Source organism: Bacillus rossius, chromosome 3 (genome assembly GCF_032445375.1).
Source record: "Bacillus rossius redtenbacheri isolate Brsri chromosome 3, Brsri_v3, whole genome shotgun sequence".
NCBI lineage: Eukaryota > Metazoa > Arthropoda > Insecta > Phasmatodea > Bacillidae > Bacillus > Bacillus rossius.
Window position 1 is genome coordinate 131114430 of NC_086332.1, and position 23115 is coordinate 131137544.

At 36.9% G+C, this 23115-nt stretch overlaps 2 protein-coding genes across 6 annotated transcripts in view; one reads left to right on the forward strand and one right to left on the reverse strand.

Annotated features, from left to right (window-relative positions):
• The window catches only part of LOC134531252 (uncharacterized), a 154980-nt gene that overhangs the window by 33980 nt on the left and 97885 nt on the right, over nucleotides 1-23115 (forward strand). For 2 of the 5 annotated variants that reach the window (XR_010074977.1, XM_063366942.1), the window contains one exon: nucleotides 2600-3337. The exons of 2 other annotated variants lie outside the window; for them this stretch is intronic. The gene's annotated coding sequence lies outside the window, so the exon portion shown is untranslated. Of the gene's footprint in view, nucleotides 1-2599; nucleotides 3338-19257; nucleotides 19326-23115 lie in introns of those variants that run through there. One more of the 5 variants, XM_063366944.1, reaches the window with a different exon arrangement.
• LOC134531251 (multidrug resistance-associated protein 1-like) overlaps nucleotides 354-23115 on the reverse strand; it is a 592793-nt gene continuing 570031 nt past the window's right edge. The window contains exons 29-31 of the mRNA XM_063366941.1: nucleotides 17454-17568; nucleotides 15536-15615; nucleotides 354-2765 (exon numbers count right to left, since the gene is read on the reverse strand). Of these exons, the coding sequence (XP_063223011.1) occupies nucleotides 2654-2765; nucleotides 15536-15615; nucleotides 17454-17568 (307 nt within the window). The 3' untranslated portion in view covers nucleotides 354-2653. The remainder of the gene's footprint in view (nucleotides 2766-15535; nucleotides 15616-17453; nucleotides 17569-23115) is intronic.

Below are 23115 nucleotides of genomic sequence, written 5' to 3' on the forward strand. Positions count from 1 at the left end.
CAAATATTATTTTGAAGAGTTGATATATGACTACAGTGTTTTATTTTATACACATATATATATATTTACAGTTTAATTTTAAATGTAGGCTTAGTTTATATTTAATTATTTTGAAACATATTAAAAAAATAAACATATTTATAGGATACAAAATTGATAGGAAGCATATATTTCAATCAATTTTTCCCTGATCCCGTTCCCGTTTCCCGCGGGAAAAATATTTTCCAGCCCGAGAATTTCCCGAATAAAAAAATCCTTTCCCGCACAGCCCTAATTGATACTGAACCAAAGAAACGCTCATCACACATATTAATATCTGTATTACGGTTATGTGGCTAAGACCAAAACACAAATTAAATATAGTATTTATTCACTATACAGGTCAAAATAAATTTATGAAACAATACAAATCCAGGATGAAAGCCAAAATTCAAGCAAATTTTCAGCTTTTCAAGGATTCAAGCACACATGGCCACCACGAACCCACACAAAAACTGAAAATACAATATGTACTAAAAGCAGAAATACATTTAACCTTTACTTTCTTCTGATATTATTGTGATACAAGAAATGTGGAATTGATAAATTCATATTATTTTGATAAGTAACAAGAAATTATATAATTATTTTCTACATAAATAAAAGTTGCTCGTGTAGTCAAATCTGTAACACCTTCATCAAACAACTAACAGAGTAATGTCCTCTGTTTACTAAAATTAAAAAAATAATACCCTACAACTTTAAAAAATACTTTCAAATAAAAGTGTTCAACATCAAAACAGTGAAATAGCACCGATTCATTAATCCCAAAGTAACAACACACATTATTTTTCATTATTTAATATTCTATGAGGTGTTACAAGCTGTAGCTACAGGACTATAAATACTGTTTTAAGTACTAAAAAGTAAACAAAAAATATTATTAAATGTATCAAAATAAACAAATAAATATAATCATATTTCCATTTAATCTTTTCAAAATATAAAACAAATTTTTTTATAACATATCCATCAATCAAGTTTACCCTGTTAATGTTTACCCATGCTCACATAATTCATGAAAAAAAAAATTACAACAGTAACTATGTATTAGTTAGTACATAACTGTTTGTCTTCTAATTCAACATGTCATACAAAGACCAGCTTAGATCTCGAAGAGAAATACAAGGTTCTCTCTGAACACAGCAGCTATACTGGAGCGTTCACTGGATATTCATGTTGCAAATTAATAAAAAAAAATTCCAAAATTAAGTACTGGCATGAAGACATGAGGAAAAGAAAAGTACTATTCCACTTGTTTAACCTCAAAATATTTAGCTTACCTAACTGTGCAAACCAAACTATGAAACCATGCTCACTCTGTTTTCATAAAAATACATCACATTTAATGAACACCAGCCACATTGTTAATTAAATAAATTGTTGGTTCTCAATCTTTTTTTGAAGTCGAGGTGCATTTAAAGCCTATCAATAATTGATGGCACATCTTCATCAAATTTATGAGAAATATCAAATATGTTATAATAATAATGTCACTGTTCAAGCAAAACTTGTAGAATCATTCAAATAACACATAATAATAATGTTTAAACAAAAAGAATAATATATCTGTGATAAAATGGTATAATAGAGTAAGTATGTTTATTTTTATATCAGGACACACATTTCTCTGGAATACCACAAAGTACACTCGGAAATCATTTAGGGCACAAACTTTGAGAACCACTGAACTTAATACAGTGTTTTATCGCATAATTGTCACACTTGCATAATCATTGGAATGTTATTTTAGGGCAACAAAATTTTGGAAAAAAGAATCGTCCTTGCATAAAAATTGCATGATCATTTTTGTCCCGCTGTTATATTTCGTGCTCCCTGTGTAGGTAGTACACATGGCCTTGCCAAAGATCATACGACGAAGCAGTGTGTTATAGCAATCTGTTTTGAAAGTTGCTGTAAGGCAGTATAGTAATTATAATGGAAAAATACAATAATCACAATTACAGTAAAACTCATTTAAGAGGTACCTGCACAATGCGATTTTCAGTCCAATATGGTCTAACATTTCAGTGCCTCCATTTTCTCCTTAAGATATTTTATTTTTTCCTGCGTAAGATATTGTCCATAAACTTCTGATATTTTAAAGTTAAAATACATTATTCTTTAGGATATTACCGCTTATATAATTAAAATGCATGGAAAGTTGTCCGATGTGTAAATTTTCTAAAGACTTTATGTAGCACATATAATAATATAGCCAGCGCTAGTTAGCATCATTAATGTTTGGTTACATTGATGCCGCTATAGAGTGCGCGTCCGTAGTGGAATATTTATATCTCGCACTTCGACAATAGTTATACTTTCCATGCAACATGTTTTGTTTATATGAAAAACTCAACAAAGAATGCTTTTCTCGAATAAAAGTCTCATCCCTACTTTTCAAACTAAATATTAGCATAAAATTTGTGAACATTATGCGATAAAACACTTATACCCCCAGACCGTTAACAAACTCAAAGATTGGCAACAGGTTACAGTGGTCACCCACAACCAAAAACGTAACTGAACATGGGAGTGACTATGGAATGTTATTCTGCAGATGTGTGTGTGTGGAGTGAAGATCCCGTCATGGCCGCAAGAGTACTGGAACTCATCAGACGATGCCTGCATCCTTGGCCATGCCGTGGAACACAGACTCCTTGTTCTGGAGCAAGGCATCAGGGGAGTCGTACTCTATCACTCGGCCATCATCAAGGACAATCACCCTGAAACACACAACATAGCAAGTATAGTCATTCCATGCTTTCTCTGCAGGGAAATAAGTTTCATCCACACATTAAAAAAATCAAGCTAAAACCTTGAGAATATATTCTTCACAACCTTCTGAACAACTCCCTAAAATTTCCAAATAATCCCACATCTGTATTTCCAACACTTTGAAAAATAAGTTTACTATTTAGAATTTTAAGAAAAATTTATTTAAATATTATAGTTTGTACACTATTTGCTATAGAAATTTTACAAAAATTTATACAAAAGAGAATCAGCCCTCTAACATACTCAACAAAAAAATGCCTATCCATAGTGTTTACATTAATGTAAACCATGTTTGTATCAAAACATATCTGAAACTAGTCATACGACATTGTAAAACACATCAGAAACAAATGTAATATATAAAAAAACTGGGTATGTCATAGGTATTTAAAACTACAAACAAATTTATAAAAAAAATTTTTTTTCAATATCTCACATGTACAATTTTTTTTAGTGTTGATGTTTGGCAGATTAAATGTTCTTTGCTTTGTGCATAGCAAAATAAAAGTGATACACTCTTTATAAACTTCATAATTATTTATTTCTGTAATTAAATGGGTGAGTCTACAAAATTAGGGTAAGTTGAGCAAAGTTAATACATTTGATCAAGTCAAGTCCACACTTGATAATTGTTTTATCAAGTTCTTAAAAAATGAGCTCAGCTCGAGTAATTACAGAAATTTTAGAGAATTATTTTATGTTCCTTGTGGTTATGTTGAAGTACCATTAGCATTATATTAAAGTTCATATATGTCTATAACAAGTTATTCATTTGATTCAAGTAAAACAGTATGATACAACTATCATCATACCTATTTATTTCTTTTAAATTTGAGTATTTTATTCACACTATGTTCTGGAAAACTTGGTAGATGTGAAAGCTTTGAAACCAAGGAAAAGTCGTGTAGTATAGTGAATTAATATTGAAGGACTAGTCATAATAACTTTAACAATGTTTTTCTCATTTAAAAAGATTTTAAACTTATAATTACAATGAATGGTAATTTTGAAGGAGAATGTCTTTTCTAGATTTTTTTTAAAAATATTTGACAGGTTTTTAATATGTTTTCCAAGAGAGAGTTGTGATACATCAAGTAGTTTACCAGTGTTTCACTGTTTTAACAAGTAGGTATTTGGGTTAGGTTAGCTACATTACAAATGGTAAGAATGGTTGGTTAAGTTGGTATAGCTAATTAATACATACAATAGTATGGACAGTCAGGTTAAAATAGCCATCCTTTAAACTTAGCTAGTGGGTTAAAATAGCTAACTTTTAAACTTAAGGGCTCCGCCTACCTGGTCACACAGACGGTGCGCACAGCTTCAGGAAAAACAACGCGATTTCAAAACTACTCGAGATATCCGAGTGGGGTCTGCTTAAGAAAAGCATTTAAGAGTTCGCTGAGGCCCGAAAAGTACTTTTAATTTTGGATCAAGTTTTTAAACTGTATTTCTAGAAGAGTTAAAATGGCCAAAACGCATGTTTTCAGAGTAATTTTTAGGCGTAAAACAACCAGTACAGATTCTTGAAAGCACTTAAGGAACTTGCATTAAACCTTTATCTTCATTTCTCAACCATAAAATGTTACGGTCACCGCTAAAATTTCACAGTTGTCCTGTGACGACGAGAAGACTGCGCGCCAGTTCAGAGCCTTGCGCTTGGAGGCGATACTGCGCTAGAAGCACCAGCGAGCGTCGCACTTATCATCCTGCCTCACTAACACACATACACCCCTGACGAGGCAGGCCCCTTAACTAGTAGGTTAAAATAGCTACCTTTCAATCATTGTTACAAACTAACATGATTCCGCAGTATTTTTAAAGTAACCATTCCAAACTAACAACCTGTTTATCACAATTAAACACAATTTTTAATGTACCTGACCTAACCTTTCAACTCATTAAAACAGTACACTACTCGTAAACTATTTGAAGTAGCACCATGCCCTTTCAGAGGACTTTCAAGCATTCAGGAAGTAAAACCAAAACTTAATTCATTTTACAAAATAAGTTTTCTTTTAATGTTTGGAATTCAAGGAATGTCATTATGTCCAGATGTCCAAGACAAAAATTGTACTTAAGGGCATGGATCATAAAAATTAATTTAATTAGTTTTACAGTCCAACTATTATTGAATCACTTTCAAACCACACATGCTCGTCAATTTGGTTTTATTGTTCTGAATGTATCTGTTTAAGGGCGCGGTTGAACAGAATTTTCAATTTGGCACCATTTATAGCTGTAATTTCTGGCGTTAAAATATGATTACTGGAAAAGGTATTCATGTATATGGATTAATAAAGGTTATTTTTAAAAGTATAATAGGAGTTCCAATGGTTAATATTTTTTTCAATGTGAAAAAATTGCCATAATTTATAATGGAACGTATGTGCTGTAATACATGAGAATTTCAAAGAAAACTTTTAAAATAACAAATTAAACTATAAAAAAAATTATATTATAAGAATAATCACTTTTTCGTACGGAATTAGCTCCTAAACTTTGAATGGAATATTATATTAAAGTTTTAAAATAATTTATTTCTCTGTAGTAGCATTTAATCAACATTTGAAAACTACATTTTTTGATCGAAAAACACATTTTAAACACATTATACTTAACATCGTTGAAAGAGGAAATTCCGTAGATTTTGAATTGGTACTTGCGGTTTACGTAGCCCGTATAGATTTTGAATGGCATGTGTAATACTTGTGCACCGCGTGCGGCAGCGTTCCGGTGTACTTCGAAACGCGCCGAAAGAATGCGCCACGACTAGCAAACCGCGAAGGCCGCGCTCAGTGTTGCCAAGTCCAATTTTGTGTCTTCGCAGAGAGAGAGGAACGGGTTTTTTGAGATCTGTTGCCGTATTGCTTTGCAGTAAATGTGATATTTAGCACAATTTTAATTCTGCAGATATTATTATAACATATATATTTAAATAACGTATTTTGAATGGAGTTAACTTGTGAGGGAGACTAAACAAGCTTTGCAAATTTAGTCTCTGATTTAATTAATAATGTAAAAATTAGTTCATTTTCACGAGAATGGGCAAAGAGAAAAGCTCTTATCACCGGTTGAAGAAATCAAAGAAAGCTGTCGCAAGAGAATTGTACTTTCGGAATAATAAAATTGAAAAATCAAATGACGAAAACACTCAAGATGTTGAGCAATCGCCGCTTGCATCACTGTTATAAACAGTTTTGTTAGTTATGCTTATTGTTACGCTAACATAGAATTAGGTAACATAGTGTTTGTTTTATGTTTTTCACGTAAGTTAATTGCAGTTGCTCGAAATATTCAAAGTGTTTATTGTTTTCGCGATCAACACATTTTCTATAAAAAAAAAACAAAAAAAACAAGTGAAGGATATAATTGAGACCTTTTTTTCTTGTTTGTAAATTTTATTTAATCCAGAATTCTAACTTCACCATACTAATAATAGTTGCAGAACTGTATAAATGGCAGCGGCCAGTGTGGGCTAGGCGCCGGCCTGCGGTGCACGAGGACCCGGGCTCGGATCCCGGCTCGGGCAGAGCTGTTGTGGTGTTTGTTCTTCACGCCATACTGCGGAAGGCAATAGCGAAACCATCGCAGAAACATGTCACGTAGAGAACCTTGGAGGGCAGTGGTTCTCTCCCCGACACCTCTCGGGTTGATATCTGCCTTCGTGGCGGATCACGCTTTCAATAAGTAATAGTATGGTAATATCATTTACCGAAGGGAGAGGGGTCAAGGCCATAACAGGGAGTTAGTTTTAACTGGTGCAAAGTATTCAAATAATTCCTAACTGAACACTTTGAAAAAAAAAATATGTACTGTCCTACCATACACAAATTTATGTAAACATTTTGCAAACTGATGTATCCTTTGACTACAAAAGCTTATTTTACTTATTTTTTGCTTATTTGAGCACCTAAAAGTTGCAAAATACGAAGAAACTGCGATAAGTTACTGACTGTTTAAAAAATTTTGAGTGAAATATTATATTGTTACGGCTGCGACGAGCTGCAGTTGTGCGTGTTTCTGTGTCGTTTCGGCCCGCCTGTTCCTTCCCCTCGCCAAAGTCATTTTCTCCTGCGACATCCTACACTTTGGCGGTGCGCACTATCTTATGTCTGCCTCGCGTGATATCTCACCCTTTGTTATACATAAGTATGATATATACATAATTCTATATTGTTTGGTTTGAATTTTAAGAAACACTTCCGTGCTTCACCACATGTAGCACGTACATGGCATTTCAATTTATCCCCTCACGATAACAGCAACAGTCAATCTTTTTATAACTGAGTGTGTGTGTATATATATACACACATAGTAATTTATTGATTGGAAGTCGGAAGGGACCAGCAGCTATATTTAAGATGTGTGATGAAGGGGGCAAACATGGAATACTTGAACGAAAGGGAGAAAAAAATTGTGGTCCTTGCGAAAACCAGCCGACCAACAACTTTGTTAGGACAATTGGAAAAAAAAAAATTGTTTACCCGACCCGGAATCAAACCCGTATCACCTTCACAGCTATTATAGTAGTAGCTACTGTTTTAAATGATTCACGATTATCGTTGAGGCAATTCTACAGGAAATGTTGTGCTTAAAATATAAAAATTAGTAATAAAATGTTTTCCATGACTTAAAAGGAAAGTAATCACATTAATATACTACTGGCTTCAGTTTCTAAAATTAGTCTTAAACTACCACTTGCTAAACGTCCGATTTTCGGATGAGACATAACGTGACGTTCAGTGTCGGGGATGTAAACCTCTTTTTTTAACATGAAATCCCCACTTTTATAAATGGATTTCTGTCAGTTTTCCTGTAGCATTTACGATATTACACACTTGATTAGTAGCAGACTGTGCATTCTGCTGATATTTGTGAAATACTTGTTATTTCAGTCGTAATAAATGACCGTGATACCTTTGACACTGACTCATTACTGTCAAGATAATGGACATTTGACCATTTCAAATATAACAGTGTTTAAAGCATTTTTCATGCAGAACTTTTTCGTTTTACTTTTTATACCGATAATTAATGTTACCTTTCATATTTTCGGAATTCAAAGTTAAAAATTACGGCCTATGAAATGAAATGCACTATCTGCCTACAGTAAAAAAAGCCACCAAAGTAATTAACCTTAATTGTTATTTGTTTCTGCAACACTGAAACGTTTGTTTTTTTGTAATTTATTATTAGCCTTTATTTCAAGCAGTTAAAATAAACTCATTTCTTAAAACAAACAAAAAATACTGCATGAGCGAATGGCGCTAGTATTCGTACAACAAAGGTTGTCGCACTGTATCGCAGTAGCCTAACATGTGTCCCATTCGCGTTTTATGCAAAATACATGCGCGGATGTACCACTTCGGACATACGTATCCCACAATAATTTATAGCTGCAATACACAGAGTAAGGTCATAGTAGCCGAGGACTGTGACCCTCCGAGCCAAGTCCAGTGAACACGCAAGGCATCTAGACTGTTCGTTCAACGAGAACGTTTGGAACCATAATGTGGGTCCGCAAACATGGCCAGTGACAACTACTATGTATTTGGAGGGTCAGTAGCACCAGCTGTAGCATGATCTTAAGGGCCGGATTTAGGGGAGGGCAACCGGGGCCCCCACAAACGGAGGGCCCCCACAAACGGAGGGCCCCCACAAACGGAGGGCCCCCACAAACGGAGGGCCCCCACAATAGAGACTTCGGAAAAAAAATATCTTTCAAATTCCGACAAGTAAACACTATGTATGATTTTTTTTTTTAAATACTAAGAAAATCTACTTGATTTCAAAATAAATTATTTATTGGAAAACTCGACTGAAAAAAATGTTTCATTTTATTTGTAAAATAATTTGGGGCCAGGGGGCCTCCGCTCCTCTGTTGCCCCGAGGCCTCCAGACCTCTATCCGGCCCTGATGATCTTATTCAGGAGAATATCCGACTTCTGTATGCTTCCATGTGAGATTGTAACACCATCTGTCTCCATGTTACTGGCTGGCCCATGCCTACTAAGACATTGCATCTTACAAATGTTGGTCCCCTGCAAAACATGATTTGCGTATTACAATAATTTGAAGTGCTGTGTATACATTTTTCCAATGTCTGTTCCGCATGCGTGCTATGGTACTTTTAGAGAAAACAATTTTTTTTTGTTGCAAATGTGAGTTTTTGATGTGGTTTGTTTTTGTAGATTAATTCATATGTTTCTAATTATTAGCATTTATTGTTCCGAAATTTGTAAATTAATATAGGGTAACTTGGTAACTACTACTAATTTCATGGGGCCTATGATTTGCGTCTATGCCTGGACATTAATTACTGCCTTGTATTATTGCCACCTCCATTCTCATGTCGATTTTAGCTCATATTACGTATTGAATTCCTGCACAGTATTTACACAACAATGCACTCTGGATTTTAAATGGATTGAATGTTTAAATATTGCGGTATTGCAATGAAAGTTAATGTGACCAACCAATTACATTAAACAGTGTGGGATTGGGATAATCAGGAAACTAAAACTAGATGTGTTATTTCTCAAAATTTATTTCTTGATATGTAATAAAATAAATGATAGAATCATGTTATATCTTGCTTATCCATTGTAATTTCTCTATTCCTGTGAATATTATTAACGTGGTTTAAATATAAAATATATTATTTGCGTACTGCCACTGAAGATGACAATGTGGGAAAAACGTTGTACTTAAATAAAATGTAAATTAAAAAAACGCTAATAACAGCCAGAAAAATCTAAATATTTTACAGTTATTAAACAAACTCTATGTACTGTATTTCTTTAATTATCTTTGTACTGCTTAACATTGTAATACAATGCTTGTAACTTACATTCTTTTTACTAATAATTTTAATTATAACTGCTGTATTACTAGTGTTTTATATTTTAGTATGTAGTCACACTCAAGTTTTTGTATAATTAATTAGTGATGTCATGTACTGCGAAGAGTTTTGTCACACCACCAAAATGTTACTTTGCAAAAATTGCAACTTTGATATGTTTGAATTGGGTTGGCATAAAAGGAGACTTTTTAACAATGGTAACAGTTTCAATTTATATTCTTCTATAATTAATACTAAGTATGTTTTATACAGTAATTTTATCCCATCAAAATCACCCTTCTTTTCACAGTGATCATTTCATGAATCATGTATGATAGTGTAAATATTATATATATATGTGTGTATGTATATATATATATTTTATATACATACTGTATATTGGATCTTGACATACTGTTCTTGCGAAATTCTCATATGTGGCATACTACCTATTGAATGTGTACTTGCATAAGACTCAAGAGGCATTTCAAGTTAAAACATGTCTAATAGAATATTTATGTAGCCGCTAACTGTATCAGAGGGTATGTTTATGAGGCTGTTTAATTCGCTTATTAGTTTCTACTCATTTTTATACTGTTTAATGACGTGACACTAAATATAATGTGCCGCCAAATATATGTAAAATTTTTGTACGATAATTAAAGTAATTGTAACTTAACAACCTTCGTAAAGGTTATTTACCAACAGAATTACTAGCAGTGACAGCGGCAGGGAAATAATGGACGTCGCAACGAATATTTGGCTATGAAATACATAATGTCTACCGTCACTTGCAAATCAACATAAAAGGATAGTGAGAATATAATCGTAGTGTAAGATAATGTGTCTTTCATATAATGCTTGTCCCGCCCACTCCCCTAACCAAGCGCTGCTGCATCCTCGCCACACCATACGGATCGCGTTCAGCCGGCCGCCGAGCGCCCGGGTCAGACCAAGAGGTCAGACAGCCGCGCGCCCCTGGGAGGGGAGGAAGCAGTCTGGCAACGCTGCGCGGAGGCGTTAGGCACTCATGGGTGAGGGGAGAAGGGAAGTTTCCCAGATCTCGCATGCTTCAGTTTCAAGGCCAAACAGAGCAGAGACACAACCTCCCCGCTCGACGACTCTCTCGCGACTGAACCGCGCTGGGACCGGCCCTAGTCTAAATATAAGCGCGCGGAGTAGTGGGGGACATCGCTTTGAGACCCCTAATGACATCACGACTGCAAAATAATGTTTCGGAACAGTGACGATTTTTTCGACTTGAACCGCGCCCTTAAAGATATGAAAAATCATGATGTATCACTTTCATGTTTGAGCCAAACAGCAATTTGATTGCAGCTATAGGAGTAAAAATCTAATTCCAGACATTAAAATATTTTATTTTCGTAATTTGCTATGTTACAAATAACATCTCTTCTTGTGTTTTGAAATGTAAAATGTGGAATAAATGTTATATGTTTCTCAACAGTCTCTTTAATAAAACTGCAGGATGGTAAGTATAAGATTTTTCGTTGAGTCATTTTCTCAAAAGTTGTACATTTTTTTTCAGTTAACGAAGTCAAAGTAAACTAAGTTTGATCTGAAAAACTTAATTTTCTGTTTATTTGATTTAAATTGTAATCGTACAGACTCATGAAACATGAATATTAACAGCAATATGATGCAATTTATCCTTTTCAAATTTATACGACTGTCCTATTAAGAGTAAAAAAAAGGGTCCATATATACAGGATAATTACCGTATATACTCGTGTATAGCGCGCCCTTTTTCCCCCTCAAGTAAAGGAAAAAAATAAGGATGCGCGCTATACACGGAAAAAAAAAATGTGGGGGGAGGCGGGGAGGAGTGGAAGTTGTTAACTGCCGGGTGACGTTTCTGGCCAGCCCCCACACATACGCACAAGCAACGAGGCCTCTCTCTCTCTCTCTCTCTCTCTCTCTCTCTCTCTCTCTCTCTCTCTCTCTCTCTCACACACACACACACACACACGTGCGCGCGCGCAAGCTCGCACATCATGGTCTCTTGTTTATTTTTAGACCTCCCCTCTTTACAGAAAGCCAGCTCAGAAGCTAGTAAAAAAAGAGAGAGAGAGAATGTTGTCACCAGTGCCCCCCCCCCCCCCCTCCACACTTTCTTCGCTTCCTCCATTCCTCGCCCCAGCAGCGACCGGTGAGTCATCTAGTTCTCCGCGCCAGCTTAGCAACGTAGCGCGGCACGCCTCCCTCCCTCCTTCCCTCCCACGTACCAGTTGTGACGATACAGCGCTTCATTATCTTCCGTCCACACAGCAGAGTTTAAGTATTTTCCTGACGCATCACCACACATCAATTTAAATAATCAGGTACCACAAAATGTTAGTAAAATTTATTTATGGGAAAAAAAATTTCAAATTTGTTTTTCTTTGGAATTTGTTGCAAAAATCGTGGTGCGCGCTATACACGAGGGCGCGCTATACACGAGTAAATACGGTATAAAGTCCGTGAAACATTTCATAAAATCTGTACAGTGAAATGGAAAAGAATAACGTAACAAATTATATACAGCGTGAAAGAACAACTCTGAAAGTTTTTTGAATGTAGCACCAAAAAGCTATTTTAAAAAACAACCGACAGGGGCGCTAGTGCATGTAGTTGCTGAAAATGGCTGCGAACCAGGCAGAGAAAGCCTTTTGTGTGCTTGAATACGCCCATAGCGAATCGGTAGTGAGTGTCCAAAGAGCTTTCCGTGGCAAGTTTAACAAAACACCACCAGTTTACAATAGCATAATGAAGTGGTACAAGAAATTCGAGGAAGACGGCTGTTTGTGCGACGCAAAACGATCGGGTTGGCCAGGCGTGTCACAACAGACAGTGGATTGTGTAAGGGACCTGATGGTGCGAAGTCCCAAGAAGTCAACATATCGGGCTAGTGCAGAATTGAACATCCCTCAGCCAACAGTGTGGAAAATTCTTCGTAAGCAATTAAGAGTGAAGCCGTACAAATTGCAGCTTCTGCAAGCCATCAACCACGATGACAAACTGCTCCGACTGCAGTTCTGCATTGCCATGCAGAACCGTCTTGAAGACGATGACTTTGCAAGAAAATTAATCTTCAGTGACGAAGCCACTTTTCATCTCTCAGGAAGAGTCAACCGACACAACAAACGCATATGGGGGACCGAGAATCCACATGCAACTCTCGAACACGTCCCAGATTCGTCAAAAGTTAACGTGTTCTGTGCCATGTCAAACAAGACAGTTTATGGCCCCTTCTTCTTCGCTGAGAGAACTGTCAATGTTATCACCTACCTCGACATGCTGCAATTGTAGCTTATGCCACAACTTGAAGATGATAGCAGGGACTTCATCTTCCAACAAGATGGTGCTCCACAATGTGGTACGAGATTATCTGAATGAGACGTTGCCACATCGCTGGATGGGCGTTGGGGCGGCCGCTGACCAAGTGCTACTCCCGTGGCCACCACGATCACCGGACTTGACACCTTGCGATTTCACCTTCAAGTGACAGAATCCAGGCCCTTGACTTCTGAAGTCACTGAATGTCCGGTTCCCTGAAGGCCTATCCCTGCTCCGAAGACCCAATTGGTCTGCATCTCGCCGCCAGCAAGTGACGGATAAGTCAGAATGAACATTCTTGTGTAATCCTTTGGTCATAATATTGAGCATGGACTTCCGCATAGCATTACTAAAATTAATCTACGAAACAAGCTAAAGAATGGTGCTACAATATTTCATACAATATTATTATAATATTGTCGCGGTTCAAATTTGTTCAGGGTTGTTGAAATCAAATTTAGGGACTTTACTGACGGTACTCTGGGCTGGCTGCTCTGTTCACTCGTCAGCGCAAGTGGCGTGACCATGTAATTGGGGCACGGGGCCGGTGCGGCGCGCTGCAGGCTTGCAGATTTTTGTTTGTTTGTTCGGCCGCGCCTGGCGCAGCCACGGGCAGCAGTTACTGGGGCGCGCTGTCGTAACAAGCCGCGCGGTGTGGCCTGCACGTCGGGGTAGAGGGGGGTAGCCTTCCCAGATGTTCTAGTTAGTTGTTTAGTAAATTTGGCTTCAATAACGAGCGTTTGTTATGCTAGGCGCGGCAGGGCGCGCGAATTTAAGCGCAAGTGAGTGGTAGCTCGGGGCTCACTCAGGCGGAGGCTATGGCACTCACCTGTGGCAACGAGTCGTTAAGTTCGCAAGTTTAGCTCGTCATGTAATCGTCTTTAAGCTGACTCTGGCGGGAGCTAGGTCTCTCGTCAGGGGTCACGAGTCGTTATAGTCAGAGTTTTTAAGAATGTAATGTTCGTTCGGGTTTTAAGGGCAGGAGAGGCCCCTACGTTAGTTTTTAAGTAACCGATCAAGAAAGGCTTATTGGAAAATGTGAGTATTGCTTGATCTTTGTCTTAATTTTAATTATAAGTTAAGATGTACTCGTAAGGATTAGGGAAGAGTTTAGTGAAGTTCTCTCTTTCTCTCTTGTAAGGTCGTTCAGTAGTTAAGGAAGTAATGAAGAGATTGTTGTTGTAAATTGTAATCCCGCTATTTAAATATTCTTTAAAAATTATGTTGATCATTTGACTTTAAAAATAAAATCATTTTAATTTAGTATTATGTTATTTTGCAAAAACTCCTGAGTTCAACTCTCTCCAGACATCCTGTACGGGATGCCGAACCTATGATCCTAGGTACAGTAAAGTATTTTATGAAGTTAAGAGTAGTTGAAGCCAGCAAGCGAGTTGTTTTTTTGTGTAAAGAGCTACGATTTTCTCTCCCCCCATAACTTTTACGATTTACGACTTTTGATTCTTACTTTTATCTTTCTCTTTTTCCCCCGTAACATATGGTGGTGGCACCGGCTAGGTGCGCCGTTACAATATTAGGTGATTTAAGTTTAACCCTTCCACCCACCCTTATTTTATATAGTTGTTAAAAACATAATTGTTATACAACTTTGTTAATATCTAAAAGGGATATGGATTTTCTTATTTAAACACGTATTCAGTAGCTTATATTTTGTGTAATTATTTATTACGATCCACCTGTACCCTACCTTGCTTGGGAGAGTATCCTGAATTACATGTTCGTGCTCCTGCTCTCCTCTGGTGAATCTACGACTGTTGTGTCTAGTTTCTCTAGCCAACCTTCTTTGTCTGTCCCAACAAGAGGCTACTTTGTTAATCCAGAGCACGGGCACCATAACAAAACTTTAAACATGCATTAATCAATGCGGTAAAATTTTGGGGCACAAATAAGGCATATATTAAAAAAAAAAAAAAACACAATTATGCTTTGTTTATATACACATACATACATACACTCTTGTGTTTAGCAATGAATTCATTGAATGTTACGTAGTCCTACAGTAATTTAACTGATAAGCTGACTAATGAAATTTGATTAGCTCATATAATCAACTGATAAATTGATAGTTATTCTAGTAATTTAATTATTATGCCTTATAGCATAATGTCATTTGCCTAGCAACTTACACATGAAGAATGTTTTATAAGTGCTTTTTTTTTTAGCAACTTAAAATATTTTTTATGCCAAAATCAAACAATTGTTTATGGGAAATTCACTAATTTTATTTACTATAAAGTGGGCCTCTATTCATAAGTACATACAAAGCTGAATATATGTGACCTAAAATAAGAAAATTATTATTTTACAAGAAGAAACACGATTTAAAAAATTATATACCTATACATGGTAGACTACAAAAGTAGTACAGAGTACATTCACCTGAAGTTTTTGGAAATCATGGGTGTGGCTATTTACAAAAGAAAAGTGTGGTAAAAAAAAAATATTAATGAATTTTGGCATGTTTGATATACCCCCCCCTGAAAACTTACCCCGCTAAAATCAGTCTTGCACTCTTACCTGTCTGAATCCACAATTGTGTTAAGCCTGTGGGCAATTGTCAGCACTGTGCAGTCTTTGAACTCTTTCCTTATGGTTGCCTGAAAAAATATTGAAAATAAATTATTAAATAATGTAAAAATACATTGTTGTACTAAAAAAGTTATTTTTAACAGTATATATTCAGGATCTGACTAACAAGTTCTTAGAAACTTCCAACAAAGTTGGTTTTCTAGAACCCTAATTTTATAACACAAACGTACAACACAAAGAAGAGTTTTTTTTTTTGCAAAAAAAAAAAAAAAGGCATTTGAATTAAATTTTCTTAATCATTTAAGTTAAAATATCTTTTACAATGACAAAATTTCAGAAACTGCATATAGTTTACAAATTAAGGCAAATATTTTTAGTATTTTGAGGTGACTTGAAACCTAACTGGAAAATTGGAAAACATACTTAAAAGTAAAATTTTGTTTAGCCATGGTTTCCAGTAGAGATGGGTCAATTCCATATTTTCTCGATTCCGATTCCGATTCCAAAAATGCTTTGATTCCAGGTTCAGTTCAGATTCCGAATTCCACCAAAAAAATTGCCATGTACCTAATCATTAAAGAACTTAAAAAAGGAAAAATTCCAAACAAACTTCTATTTCAAGACAAAGTTTTTAATGCAATTCTAATGAAAACTCAGCTGCTTGTATTATGCTAATTAATTCATAAGCAATACAAGGTTATAATTTCAACAATTTCTAGAAATGAGAATTCAGGTGTATTAACAAAACAAACTGAAATATTAAAACAGTGTATAAATAAAAAATAGAATCTTATGGTACATTATGAATTTCACTGGAGTCCCCCAAAGCAAGATACCTATGTTGAGTCCGAAAATGTTTTAATAGGTTGGTTGTGGTCTTTGTTGGCCCACGAGATATTTTCCTGTTACAATAATTGCATACTGCAAATTTGTCATCGAACGGGTAGATTGTAAAATGTTTTCACACATCAGACATGATTTTTTATTTCTAATACACTGTTTCACGTGTGTTTCTGCAAAAACGAGTTATATACATCACAGAAATATGTGTACTGTACTATCACAGAAATACGTGTACGTACGTACGTACGTAGAAATAAACTACCTGATCTCTCGAAAAATAGTAATTAAAACCACGCATGTTAATAGAAACAAAAGTGAGGTTACAACATAAAGTATTCAATAATATGGAGGCTTTCGTGTTTCATCTCATGCAGTACCTTCTATGGGCAAAGTAAACGAAAAAAAGTTAATTAATCAGACATACTAGTTAAATATATTATTATATTAAATAAAAATACAGTAATATATTATGTGTTTTAACCCAATTATAACCATTTTAAAACTTAAAAAAAAAATAAATTACAATAGATAGTATTGCTTTTGTTGTGTTGCACGCTCTGTTAGCTGTTTACAACGTTAAAGTATGGCGGACTCGGCTAGATGAGATGATGTATTCATAATTTGTTTCTTTTCTTTTCTTTACGTATTGTGTAATTCAACACAAAATAAGTTAAAACACGGTTATGATTCTAAAGTTTGGAAAACAAATATTTAATTTGATCCTAACGACTTTTATACTGTAATTGTATAAGCTGAAACTGCAACCAATATACACGTGAAATAAGATAACTATTACGTAATTTACCGAATTTTGAAATCAAAGTGCAAGGTGAGTTACGTAAATATCGTGACAATATTCTGGCCGAAAAAACTGTAATTTTAGCAGGAATCGCCGGCTTCATTCAGGGAAAAACTTTTTTTCTTCTAAACTATTAAGAGTGCTTAGTACCATACTAAATACGATACGATTCCTCGAAACTTGGCGGAAGAATCGACGGTTCCGATTGCTGGCAAAATCGGTGGAATGGAAGCAGACATGAGAATGAATGGAGTGGCAAGGCACCTGAATGAGGTCGTCCGTCTCGAGGTCGACGGCCGCCGTCGCCTCGTCCAGAACCAGCACCTTGGTCTTCCTGAGCAGAGCCCTGGCCAGGCAGATGAGCTGTCTCTGCCCCACGCTGCAACAAGCCATGCTCCCTCGCTCAATCTAGCTCCCGTCAGTCATTACAGAACCAGCACCTTGGTCTTCCTGAGCAGAGCCCTGGCCAGGCAGATGAGCTGTCTCTGCCCCACGCTGCAACAAGCCATGCTCCCTCTCTCAATCTAGCTCCCGTCAGTCATTACAGAACCAGCACCTTGGTCTTCCTGAGCAGAGCCCTGGCCAGGCAGATGAGCTGTCTCTGCCCCATGCTGCAACAAGCCATGCTCCCTCTCTCAATCTAGCTCCCGTCAGTCATTACAGAACCAGCACCTTGGTCTTCCTGAGCAGAGCCCTGGCCAGGCAGATGAGCTGTCTCTGCCCCACGCTGCAACAAGCCATGCTCCCTCTCTCAATCTAGCTCCCGTCAGTCATTACAGAACCAGCACCTTGGTCTTCCTGAGCAGAGCCCTGGCCAGGCAGATGAGCTGTCTCTGCCCCACGCTGCAACAAGCCATGCTCCCTCTCTCAATCTAGCTCCCGTCAGTCATTACAGAACCAGCACCTTGGTCTTCCTGAGCAGAGCCCTGGCCAGGCAGATGAGCTGTCTCTGCCCCACGCTGCAACAAGCCATGCTCCCTCGCTCAATCTAGCTCCCGTCAGTCATTACAGAACCAGCACCTTGGTCTTCCTGAGCAGAGCCCTGGCCAGGCAGATGAGCTGTCTCTGCCCCACGCTGCAACAAGCCATGCTCCCTCTCTCAATCTAGCTCCCGTCAGTCATTACAGAACCAGCACCTTGGTCTTCCTGAGCAGAGCCCTGGCCAGGCAGATGAGCTGTCTCTGCCCCACGCTGCAACAAGCCATGCTCCCTCGCTCAATCTAGCTCCCGTCAGTCATTACAGAACCAGCACCTTGGTCTTCCTGAGCAGAGCCCTGGCCAGGCAGATGAGCTGTCTCTGCCCCACGCTGCAACAAGCCATGCTCCCTCTCTCAATCTAGCTCCCGTCAGTCATTACAGAACCAGCACCTTGGTCTTCCTGAGCAGAGCCCTGGCCAGGCAGATGAGCTGTCTCTGCCCCACGCTGCAACAAGGTGTGAGGCAAGGTTTGTGGGTTCCAACCAAACACAGTGCCATGACTCACATTCATGAACACTGAGTTGGTTCTGAAGTGGCTCGTGGCGGTCTTGTCACCTTAAACCTCTGTTCCTAAGTGTGCAATGTAACATACTGTGGCCAAGGCCTGCTGGCACTATTGCATGGGTGTGTGCACTCATTCATTAGCTCCACTGTGACTACATCTACGTGTCTACATTTTTGTTACTCGTTTACCATCACTTTTCAGCCAATTCACATACCACAAGCTAACAATGTCACAAATTTTAGTTACAACTCACGTTTACTTTAACAGTTGAGGTTAAATGCAGCATATGGGGAAAATATAGTGACTTTATGTAAGTGACAACAGACAGGTGTAGCAGCATGCTCACTGCTCAGTACTGGTCACCACTCATGAGGACAGATGTCCCGAGGCAGCGCTTATCATTAAAATCCCTGCTGATACTTGCATGTGTTTCAGCACTACATCTGAAGCATGTGCTTCTTGCTTTGGTCGCATAGTCCAGCAATTCCTTCCCCTCTGCTAGTTTCCCCCCTCCCTCTCCTTCTCTCCGTGCTGCTTGTCGATCCTGGCCTCACCCCGTCTGTTGTCTGGGTCGTTTGGTTGCAGTTGGGTGAGGCGCTACAGCTCTGGTCAGTATCGGCGATGACGTTAACTTCATGTAGGACACAGTAACTGTAAGTTTGTTGCATGATGTGGCTGTGATCAGCTTGTAACATGTTTGCTAAGCCCTTTAGTTTTCATTTTGTTTTGCCACTGCATAATTTTGCATTAGCCTTAAGGCTAAGATCCTGAGTTTCTCCCGAATGTGCAAAGAAAGAATACAACACATGTAGTTCTAAAATTCTCGATAGAGAGCACTAGCTGTATGGATGAGCTATGGATGGCTGAGGGGGTGGTGGTGTAGGAGTAGGAGGAAAGAACGTGCTTTTCTCATAATTCCTTATCGCCCAGCGGGGTGTCATGTTCTTCAACGAGCCTGAGGGGGGTGGGGGAAGCCAGCCAACTGCCTGCCTCGGAGAGCAGTAAGATTTCCGCTCGGTTTTCTCTGTCAATTCTCCCCAGACTTCTTCGACCGCTCGACCCTCATAGCGCGTAAGAGGATAAATATTACTATTTTCAGTACATTTCAGTTCTAAACCCGTAGGTAACCGTAGGCAAACCCAGCAGAATTATAGTAAATATTAATTTTATGCATACATATGCAAACAAATATATAGAACACTTCACTTATACAATAAACATATTGTTCATTTTACCGCGGTGGGTTGGTGGCGAAACTCTCAGATTTGGTCTCTTCTGCAAGTTACGCAAGATCGAGATTTTAGTTATTTATTATAACATATTCGACTAGTTTGACATGCTTGTACTAAATAAGCTAATCCTTGAGATGACTCAATGAACTCTCGTACACAGCTGACCACTACAATCAGTGAGGTTGGCCAGTAATGCAGTTTTCCTTCCCGTAAAAAAAAAACATTGTTATATACTGTACGAAAAAGGGTTTGCACTTTTACAGGTTACTTCCTTTACATATTTTGCCACAGATATATGATTAAACATCTAATTTCGTGACTTTCTGTGGTAAAGTGGTATTTTTTGGTATATGATTAAAATTTATAGTTTTCTGTACGACGATATAAAAATGACCTTTTTATACAATCAATTTATATTTGTAGGTGAATATATGTCCACAAAATATTGCAGCTTATTGCACTAATTTTAGTTGTTTGAATGTATTATGCATGTAAGTATGTATAGACGAGGATAGAGCTGAAGCATTTTTTGGTTTGCTTTTAGCCGACCTGCAGCTTGTGGCTTTCGATGACCCCTTCATTTTTATTTATCATGTATGATGTTTGAAATCTATGTCATTAGTTGCTCAATGACCCTGGCATTCGTCAAAAAATTTTCTTTTAAAAATACGTAATTAATATTTACAAAATATGGTCTCGTGTAGTAATTTATTACTGCAACATAAATATTGGCGGTCGCGTCTGACGAAATGGAGAGCACCTTCATGCTATCCCTACGGGTGACGTCAACCATCACCGGTAGTTCTCCTTGTAGGTATTTATGTACTGCAGGTCGGACAAGCATGAAATAACATATGCTGTAATTAATAATTAATATTTCTACAATTAAAATTTAACTCTGAAAGGGTCACAGACCTTTACCACAAACCGCCTTCACTACCCAGTCAGAAGTGTCTGAATGAACATATGTAGGGAGTAGGCTAATCATCGTAGGTAACAAAATAATATTTCAGAGGTGGCTAGATAAAGTGATACGCGAAGAGTACTAGTATTTCCCCCCTTCCCAAACCGTAAAAAAAAAAAAAAAAAAAAAAAAAAAAAAAAAAAAAAAAAAAAAAAAAAAAAGGTAAGTAGAAAAAAGGCGTGCATAAATTACGACCACTGATGTAATACGCGGAAATCAACCAGAGTCTAAGTGATTAGGAGCGAGGAATACTAGTACAATAAATATAAGTCATGGATGTAGTTTTATAGTAATTTATACTCACATTTTAGAAATTGTAATTGCTCCACGCCAAATTTACATTTTAAAATGGCATAATAAAGAACAATTGAGAAACAGTAAAAATTAGTAAGCTTAGTATATAATTAAATGTCTTTGGACAAATGAAAATAAAACAATTAGAGGACAAATTATTTATTAAATAGCAATGTATTAGACAAGTTTTGTAGTAAAATAATTACACATACATTGCAAATTAATGAGAAATATTATAATTTTTCTTAGATATACAAGTATCATTACATTACATTTTCGGCAACTGGTACACATAATTATGCTATGGGCCCTGTAAATTATACATTTTCACTTTTTAATCAAGAATATATAAGGGCATAAACGTATGAGACCGATTGTTCTGACGTCACGGCGGCCATTTTTAGTGTCAAAATTCCTCAAAAAATACTTAAAATTCCTTTTAAAAAAATTCCTAATTCGAGGGAAAAATTCCCGTTTGAGGAAAAATTTCCCGTTTCAGTCATGAAAAATGTCAAAAATGCTTGTAAATTCCTAAAAGCGGCTTAAATTCCTTAGCGTCAAGTCTTTCTAAACTGCCGAGGTCATGACCTTGACAATTAGGATGAAATCACCGCCATTATGAATTATGTCGTAACTGTTGCAATTATCAGTACGCCTACTATTTTGAAAATAAATAATTTTTATGCTAGAAAATTGGCAAAAACTTTAAAATTTATTAAATAAGTTAATTAAAAAAATTTAAATAAAAAATATTTAAACACACCGTTGCACATATCGTTACGGCCACCATCTTAGATTATATAAATGTTGCATGTTTCGTTATGCCCGCCATATTGGATGTGTATAACGCCATCGTTGCACTTTTATTTACGCCCGCCATCTTGAATTATAGATCTTTGCAATTTTTGTTACGGCCGCCATCTTGAAAAACAGTAATTGTTATTCAAAATATGCATTAATGTTTTTAAAATTTATAAAAAATAAAAATTTAAATTATATCACTTCGCCATCTTAGATTATGAGATACTACCACCATCTTGAAAATCCGTATTTATTTTCTGATTTTAATAAGAAAAGATTTAAAATTTATAAAAAATTTAATCAAAATGTAATAAAGTATTATTTAAAAACGCACTTACAAAATGAAGCTCGGCGTCCTCGGTTCGAACCCGGTGAGTGCAAAAAAAAAATGGCGACCGATCCTTCCTCCATGTAAGCCGCCATCCGAATGACTTCCCACCACTAATGCTAAAGTGTGTGTGTGTGTGTGTGTGTGTGTATATATATATATAAAAACACACACACACACACACACACATACTAGCTGAAGTACTCGGCGTTGCCCGGGCTAAACATATCATAATACAAGGAACGTCACTACCGAGTTTCAAATTTATATGACATACACTTTAAAAACTGGAAATTTTGATTTTATAGTCCCATTGATTGCACAATCTCGGTGCATCAAAACTACGCATCAGCAAAACCGGGACACCAATTTTCAGCTTCGTTGATGTGAAGGCAGGTAACCCCTAGGCAAGACGTAACGGACGCACATAACGCGTTACAAATTCAAGGAAACGCCATCTATGACGAAGTTTTAAAATAAACTGTTATTAGCACCTTTAGTTCGCTAGCAGCCGCGAGATTCACTTGAATGGGTTTAGCCAAGGAGAAGGATAGGACATATATGACCGTGTGGCGGACATAGAGAAATGACACAAACCCTATGACTTACCTTCTATGATGTGTTATTATAAAACAGAATTTACCCCTTTTAAACTCCCTAAGCGATGAAATTTTGAAATTATATATAGTGCAAGTCCTTGTCAGAATTGTAACGGGAGAGGAAAATTATTGATGGTCCAAAAAATGAAAATTAATTAAAAATAATAAAAATAATTCTAGTAAAAGAAAAAAAAACAAATTAAACACAGAGAGAGGAAAAAAAAA